The sequence below is a fragment of the Myxocyprinus asiaticus genome, chromosome 42, assembly GCF_019703515.2.
Source record: "Myxocyprinus asiaticus isolate MX2 ecotype Aquarium Trade chromosome 42, UBuf_Myxa_2, whole genome shotgun sequence".
Lineage (NCBI taxonomy): Eukaryota > Metazoa > Chordata > Actinopteri > Cypriniformes > Catostomidae > Myxocyprinus > Myxocyprinus asiaticus.
The window spans coordinates 10,773,557-10,782,500 of record NC_059385.1 but is presented as its reverse complement, the minus strand read 5'-3'; the positions used below and the strand labels follow the sequence as shown (position 1 = coordinate 10,782,500).

The following is an 8,944-nucleotide window of genomic DNA, read 5'->3' as shown; positions in this document are numbered from 1 at the left end:
TTGCTTGGGGGAAGAAGCTGTCATGAAGTCGGCTGGTGCGGGTCCTGATGCTGCGATACCGCCTGCCTGATCGTAGGTATCGCAGCATCAGGACCCGCACCAGCCGAATTCATGACAGCTTATTCCCCCAAGCAATCAGACTTCTGCACAAAGCACTATCATAATAACACAAAACACTGATGAAATAAGCATTTGCTGAAAAAATTTGAATGTAACAAATAATTCGCTGATGTACATGAGACGATCACATGTCCTACGGTGTGGCATGCGAACACTATTTTAAACAGAATTCAGCTAAAAAAAAAAAAAAATTATTTTGCATGCAGTTTTTACTACCATATTAATTGAGAGACTTCATATTTGTGCTTTTAAAAAATTATTTGTCACATTACAGGACCATTTAAAATAAACTATATGAGTCATTGGAGGAAGGAACGAAAGTTCATGTTGTTCAGTGTGAGGGGGAGTAAATGATGACGGGACATCCATTTTAGGCTGAACTATCCCTTTAATAGAGTTTGACGCAGCTGGTTTTAACTACTTTTTGGTTCACACCTTAGCTAGTAAAAAAATACAATAATCATAAAAGAAAAGACATTTTACTCTAAGAGTATCTATAAACAAGACTCCTTTGCAGCTACGGTTGTGTTTTTCCTCCTAAAACTGTAGAAAAAAGAAAGCAGAATGTCTCCCAAGATCAGTGTGATCACAAAAAGATTTTGCCAGTGTCACTGTTGCCTTATGTGGACAGACTGACATCTGTGACAGCGACAACAATGGCCCTCCAGACGCTTTCTCAAGATTCTATTAGTTTATTATTAAGGCGCGCCATTCTCTGATGTGTAAGAGACTTTGGAAGTGTCAGACTTAAATTAGGGAGAGATGGATGTTTCTTTGGATAGGGTCAGTTCGCCCTCACCGGTGCTAGAAAATGCAGCAAAAAAGGGATTTAGATATTTGGCTGTTTTACGCACCAGTGGCTGTTCTTTGAAGCTTTACACACTGAAGTGAAAATGTTGTCATTTCGTCTCATTGGACAGTAATATTTGTTTTTTTCTTTCATTCTGATTCCCAGATCTTTGCATGACAATAAAATCAGAACCCTTCCAGAAAACACGTTTCACTCGCTTGGAGCTTTGGTTGAACTGTGAGTACTGCAGCATGTAATCTGGAAAGGATGTACAATGTTTAGAAATGTTCTGCATTTACGTCATCATTTTGATCCAAAAATTGTATGCAAACTGTCTTTTTTATGTACATTGATTTTACTCAGGGGTGTGTCCAGGATTATTTGCCAGGGGTGGCAAAGGGGTGGCATCTATTAATATCGTCTGACTAGGGAGGGGGGGTGTTGTTATGGACCATGCGTGACACGGACGAGTTAAGCTGTTGCGCACCATCTCCAGGACGTGAGTAGGTCTGAGTTAGGGTGGCAAGTGGGGTGGCAAAGCTCCCCCTGTCACCCTTCTGGCCACGCCCCTGATTTCACTCAGCTGATTGATTTATTTCTCTTCCTTCTTGTTTTTTAGAGATTTGTCTTGCAACAGAATCTCGGATCTTTCTAAAAACACTTTCAGGAGTTTAAAATCTCTGCGTAAACTGTGAGTCATGCAGTCAAACTCTTTATTTCAAGGGATTTAAATTGAACTTATGTAAGGGATAATACAGTCAGCTTGTCACTGTCACAAAATAATTCCCGGCAGGGTGATGAGAATGTTGTATCACCTTGAATGTTTGTTTTTTTTTTGCCAAAATAACCATCATGCTGCACATTATTCTGCTTATTACATGGCTACATATCAAATAAATAAATACATGGACATGAAATATTGATTTGAATTTAAATTAGTTTATTATCCTACACGTAGATTACTTTAAAGCTTCAGCTACAAACAATAGTCCTATATAACAGAAAATAATTGGCCTACCCAGCAAAACTGCTATTTTCTATTTTCATCCAAAGTAATTCATTTAGTAATATTATTTGTTTAATCATTTTTGATTATTTATCTGGCCCAGTGACGAATAAGGTTTTCAATTGACCAAAAATTCAAATAGGTTAAAACTGCTCATCAAAGTAGTTTTTGCCTTTATGAGGATGTTATTGCCTAATTACTAAAATCTTATATTCAATATATTGTATAAAATACAATAAACTGCACAATGATCAAAACACAAAATACTAAAAAATAACTTTTTTTTATGTCCACAGGAACATATCCCACAATCCTTCACTCCACATTCATGCTAGTCACTTTGATCATCTAGTCCATCTTGAGTCTCTGTAAGTATCAGTGTTGCAAAATCTGGCCTTTTAAAGTAGGCCAGAACTTTTATTAGGTGTTACATGAAATACAGCATCCATTTGTGTTTAACAGAGGTCTGGAAGGCATTGAAATTCCTGATATACAAACTAAGATGTTCCTTCCAATGGGGAACCTGTCCCACATGTATGTATTTCTGTACTGTGATTAGTGTATCCATTTGCCAAGCCCAGGGATAGTATAGTTTAGAATTTTTAGTTTTAACTTGTTTGTTTGTTTTTTCTTTTCCTTTCAGTTTGTCTTTTAGTTTTTATTTTAAATTAGTTTGCATACTGATTGTTTTATTTCAGTTGTAGTTTATCAGTTTTGTTTTAATTTCCCAATATATTTAGTTTTTATTTTAGTTTTAATATTTTTCTTAATTTATTAATTTGTTAGCTGATATCATTTAAATGTTTACTGACATAATAATTTTCAGTGTTATAACAAGGGGTACTTTAACATTTTATAATATACTTTTTTATAATATACTGTTTAGTCCTTTAAAACAATATATCTAATTGGTGGTCATTTTTATTTTATTTGAGTAGTTTTAGAGTTATTAAATGTATTTAATGTTTAGTTTCAGGTTTTAAATTAAGGTTTTCATTTTGTAAGCTTGTAATCTGTTATGTGCATACATCCTTCTTTTTCAGATATTTTAAGGATTTTCAGTACTGTTCCTATGCCGCACATGTTCGGAAATGTAAACCTAACACAGATGGAATCTCATCAGTGGAAGACCTGTTAGCCAGTCTGGTCCTGCGGGTGTCTGTCTGGGTTATGGCTTTCATCACCTGCTTTGGGAATCTCTTTGTTATTGGAATGCGCTCCTTCATTAGAGCAGAGAACAACTTGCATGCGGCCTGCATTAAAGTCCTGTGTTGTAAGTCACCTGCATATATTCACACAAATACACACACATTTGTTTTCTACCCCTAAACCTAAGCCTCATTAAACTGTTTTCTTCGTGGGGACCTTGATTTAACCGTCTAAATGAAAAGATACTTTTAATAAAAAGCTCATTTAAATGACTTTATATTAATCCTAACCCTTTAAATATATATTTCTTTGCATTGAGACTGATTTTTGACACTGATTCACAAATTGAACTGGCATCTGTGGCCTCACATGGATGCTGTTTTTAATGCCAAAATTGCCAGAGTAAGACCACATTTCTTAAACAAGCCCCAGATAACCTGCCCATAATTCAAGAAACTCTCCCATAAGAAATGCAAGTTTTTCTTCCTCTACATATGTATGTTGTTCAATTATTCTTATTAGTTAAAATGTGTTTTTGTATTTCATGACCCTTTAAGTACCTTTTTATTTCACTCATTAACAGAGAAATAGTGAGTGAAACATATCAATTCTCATATTTTGATTCATTAATTTAGCTTTCTTAAATGCATTTAAACATTTTGTGAAAATGGTACACGGTTATCCTACTCAAATGAACAAAAGTAAGGTCAGACGAAATCCAAAAGTTATCTAAAAAGAATCAGATTAGATTACCAAACAACAGTAATCCAAGAGATTACGTTACCACAATTACAATTTTAGTCATGCAATTTGTAATCAATACATAATTACAATTCCGATGTAACCTGCCCAGCGCTGATTATAGCTAAATAAACTGACACTCACACAAGGTCACCATCTGTCATTAACAGTAAAAGTCAATATGGCCATAATGAAAATGGCTCCAAAAAATAAATAAATAAATAAATTCCTGGACAGTGAAATGAGTTGGGCTCTCAGCTGAAAAAGCCAAGGGTAACAATAGGTAAGAGAGTCTATCTGAATAAAGAAAGCTGACAGTAAGACATATTATGTTTTGATTAACCTTTGTGTCTATGAATATCTGTGCATGCATGTTTTCTTATTATTATGTCCGGAATGAGTGAGAGTGGTAATTCTTTGTCTTTATATGCAAGCTCTGAACATTATGTGCATGTCCGGCCATCTTTTTTTTTCCATTTATTTATTTAAATGGTAAAGTTACAGGATGTTTCACAACTCTTTCACTTCGTGATGTACTGAATAATGAACACATCTCCTAATACAGTAAATCAATTACAGATTCATTTTTTCACAGATATTGTGATGAGCGGACAGCTGTCTGATGTTTCATTTTACAATAAACAATATTGTTATGGACTCACAAAGATCCCATTGGGAAGATGATTTTATTTCACAGTTAATATTTGCTGGAAAATTGTGATTTCAAGCTTTTTCATCTTTTCATGAATGTTTGATGAAACGTTTGGGGCGATTACATGTGCAGGTCATCTGTCTCTAACCCCATTTAAAGGGATTGTTGTTGCACCAAATCCTTATGACTATCTTTCTTCCGTGGAACACAAAAGGAGACATTTTAGTCACCATTCACTTCCATTGTGCAATAACAGTGAATGGTGACTAAGGCTAATATATTCTTTTGAGTTCCATGGAAGAAAGAAAGCCAGACAGGTTTAGAACAACATGAGGGTGAGTAAACTATGATTCATTTGTGAGTAAACTATTGTGTACTAGTGTGTGATTTGTGTAATGTTTAATTACTTTTTCTAATCCCAGTTTAATATGCAGAGTTACTATAAATAAGCCATTCATTGGTTGATTTTGCCAAAAAGTATAAAGGAGGGACGATCTATTTATTTATTTATTTTTTGACCAATGGCAGATGAGGAGCTTGTTTGTGTTTGAGTCTTCATTTTTGCCAATACATAATTTGGTGCCACTACAATTTCTGCTCCACTACAAATTACACCTCACCTTTAAAAATGTAATTGAAGATGGTAGATTCACGATTCACAATGGTAGATTTTAGGATCAAGTTGTCTCATTAGTTTTGCTTCTGCATTGAACTGCATTGTTTGGTACAACAAATCTCTTCTTGTGTGAAGACATGTTAGATGAAGACCATTGCGATCGTGTGTTTTATCAGTTCAGAGTCTGAAAATCCAAATTTTCTCAGCTACTTTAGTGTGTCAAGATTATGTGCAGGGGACTTTTATTTGGGTTGGATCAGGAGCTTGGTTTTATCTTCACAGGCTGGTCACTGTCTTTAATAGTCTGCCCCTGCTCACCTTTGCCAAGTTGCAGCTCAAAAAAATATTTTAAGATCAATGCATGTCCTACCACCCCTGGAGTTTGCTAGTTTGCTAGTTCGAATCCCAGGGCGTGCTGAGTGGCTCCAGCCAGGTCTCCTAAGCAACCAAATTGGCCCGGTTGCTAGGGAGGGTAGAGTCAGATGAGGTAACCTCCTCGTGGTCACTATAATGTGGTTCGTTCTCGGTGGGGCGCGTGGTGAGTTGAGCACGGATACCTCGGTGGATGGCGTGAAGCCTCCACACGCGCTATGTCTCCGTGGCAACGCGCTCAACAAGCACGTGATAACATGCGTAGGTTGATGGTCTCAGACATGGAGGCAACTGGGATTCATCCTCCGCCACCCGGATTGAGGCGAATCACTACATGACCACGAAGATTTAAAAAGTGCACTGGGAATTGGGCATTCCAAATTGGGTGAAAAAGGGGGAAAATACCCCCCCCCCCACAAAAAAGATGAATGCATGTCAATTTCATAACAGAATTCCATTACATTTAAAATCTGAGTAACATCTTTAATAATAATAATTAAAACACACACACACACACACACACACACACACACACACAAATGCATCAATCTTAAAAATAGAAAACAGAATCAGAGATCATCTTCTGTCACAGATCTGAGTCATGATGTATCTCACAAAGGATATGTATAAAAAGAATTTCAGAAACAAATTCCATTTTCTCATAAGCCTTTTTGACAGCTGGAGTAATTTTGTGTTCCCCTTCTGACTTTTGGAACAAACTGGCAGGCAATTCCACACCACAAACACTTCTGGTCACACTGTGTCCTTGTTTTTATATTGGCAAAGAGAAACATAATTTTTACTGTCAGGATTAACATCTTGTACAAAACATGATGCAGCAGGGGGTAGTCACTATCGCTTTAAATCAAGTTATCTACTGTACAAGTTGAGAATACAACAACCAACATGTTGCAACCAGATATGAAACCAAGAATAGCAATCCAACTGTCAGTACAGACATGTTACAATGCTGCTTTTCTTTGTGAACTTTTTCTTTGCTGATGCTGCTTGTAGTTCAAGCTTGGCCACTGTTACATGCATGTAACAGGACTGAATGTTCAGTTATGTTCGTTTTTATTTGTGTAGCACTTTTCACAATATGTATTTTTTCAAAGCAGCTTTACAAAGCCTTAAAACCCCAGCAAAGAAAAAGTAATGCATCCTAATCGATTGATTACTTTACTATTGGGTATGCATATTAAAGTACATTTTCTGTGGACCTGACTAGGAAAATGTGTCTGCAAAACAGATTTAAATCCGACTATTCCCATGGTATCCATGTACTGTATATAAAGTTCACTTCCATAATGATGCTAATGCATTATGTGGTTATTAAAAACTAGACATGAGGCAGATAAAATCGCTTAAAGGACTTTGCAGTTGCGGTACAAAAGGCAACACCTGTTATGTCGCATTTACTTCATTATTTGCATCTAAACAAGCAGATGCATTTACATTGGGACAAGTTGCATCTTGTGTGCATGTTAAACCACTGTTGAGTGATTAGTCTCCTCATCTAGAATGCGCCTTAGAGGGCACTTAAACGTAACTATCTTATCAGTAAAAAGAGCATGGAGTAAACAAGCGTAAGAACCCCCCTAAAAAGATGAGGTTGGATGAGGACAAAACCTTAGGAGGAACCAAGACTCAGCAAAGTGCTAAACACTGTATCTCATCATGTAGATGTTTGAAGAATCCTTTTATTGTTTTGATTATTTTTCTTCAATTTTTTCCAGTTGCCGACTGTCTAATGGGAGTCTATCTTTTCTTCCTGGGAGCGTTTGATGTGAAATTCCGGGGTGAATATAACCGGAACGCGCTTATCTGGATGGAGAGTGTGGAATGTCGAACTATTGGCTTTCTTGCTATGCTGTCCTCTGAAGTATCTGTTCTCCTCCTCACCTACTTGACCCTGGAGAAATTCCTTGTCATTGTTTTCCCGTTTAGCCATTTGCGGCCAGGGAAGCTGCAGACGGTGTTGGTTCTGGCCTCCATATGGGTTCTAGGAATTGTCATAGCAGCTGTTCCCTTGCTAAATGAAGACCTGTTTGGGAACTATTATGGGCGAAATGGAGTTTGTTTCCCTCTGCACTCTGATAGGCTGGAGAAACCTACGGCCAAAGTATACTCTACAGGGATATTTCTAGGTTCGATATATCACAGTCTTTCCCCTGGCTTGATTTTGCTAATGTGTTTGAGTGTTTTCATTAAAGGAATAGTTCACCCAAAAATCAGTTACTCGCCCTTACGTTGTTCCAAACCAATAGGACTTTCTTTTATGGAATGCAAAATGTGATGTTAGGCAGAATGTTAGGGACTGACAGCCTCAGTCACCGTTCTTTTTTAATTGTATGGAAATTCTCCCCTTGTGTTCCATAAAACAATGTCATATGGGTTTGGAACAACATGTGGCAAATGAAAACAACTTTAATTATGGGGTGAACTAGTCCATTAATTCAGTAGTTTCAATGTCTATACAGATGTTTCATTGATGTTGTACTATAGTAAACTGAAACTCCACAGATACATAAATAAAATACATTACACTCCAATCTGTTAATCTGATATTTAAGTAATCTGTTTGGAATCATTGTATATAGGGCTAAATAACGGTCATCTACTGTATGTGTGGAGGTCTTAGTCTTCAATATTGACATGCATATCCTGAAATATTTGTGCCTTATGTATTTGCAGGTCTTAATCTTGTGGCGTTTTTGGTGATTGTCATTTCCTACTCCAGCATGTTCTGTTCCATTTATAAAACAGGCATCAATGCCACAGATATGCGCAGTCGGCTGCACAAAGACGTGGCCGTGGTCAACCGCTTTTTCTTCATTGTGTTCTCTGATGCCCTCTGCTGGATACCCATATTTTTGGTCAAAGCACTCTCTCTGCTTAAAGTTGAAATTCCAGGTATCTTTCAGTACCTGTAAGAAATTACACAATTTTAGACTGCATCACTGAATTTTTTGGGGGTTGCTCTCATTTTAATATATTTGCTTCAATAATAATAGAATAATATATAGAGAACTGTATATTTACTGTCACCACTACTGCACTGACATTTCATGAATTGGACTACAAGATCCTTTTTATCCCAAGCGGTGTGCACCAGATATGAAGACAATCCCCCTGGGGTTAAACTGGGGGAGGGTCTGGCTGAATGGCCCAATAATTATAATTGTTATCACTGATTTAATCAGATTTTCTATTAGATTGAATTTGTAACATTCATGTTAACAGCCCAGATCATTTACAATTTGGTTGCCACTTGCCACCAATATACTGTATGTTAACTGCTAGCTAAGGTGGTTATTAAACATGTTTAGACTGAACTACAACCCAGTAATATTTAGAGTGTTATAGATTGGCATAAAAAAAGAAAAAAAAGAAAAACACATTTTGGGGTTATCCATATGTTATCCGTGGGTTATCTATAATTTAAGTTAAAGACTTATTGTTAGATTTATTGGACACATCCCTCAAAGGTGGATAGTA

At 36.6% G+C, this 8,944-nt stretch overlaps 1 protein-coding gene across 6 annotated transcripts in view; it reads left to right on the top strand.

Moving 5' to 3' along the window:
* Positions 1 to 8,944, top strand: part of LOC127432391 (relaxin receptor 2-like) — a 72,314-nt gene that overhangs the window by 61,745 nt on the left and 1,625 nt on the right. For all 6 annotated transcript variants that reach the window (XM_051683414.1, XM_051683416.1, XM_051683415.1 and 3 more), the window contains 7 exons: positions 1,076 to 1,147; positions 1,530 to 1,601; positions 2,213 to 2,284; positions 2,379 to 2,450; positions 2,960 to 3,189; positions 7,183 to 7,593; positions 8,141 to 8,359. In XM_051683414.1, coding sequence (XP_051539374.1) covers positions 1,076 to 1,147; positions 1,530 to 1,601; positions 2,213 to 2,284; positions 2,379 to 2,450; positions 2,960 to 3,189; positions 7,183 to 7,593; positions 8,141 to 8,359 — 1,148 coding nt within the window. The remainder of the gene's footprint in view (positions 1 to 1,075; positions 1,148 to 1,529; positions 1,602 to 2,212; positions 2,285 to 2,378; positions 2,451 to 2,959; positions 3,190 to 7,182; positions 7,594 to 8,140; positions 8,360 to 8,944) is intronic.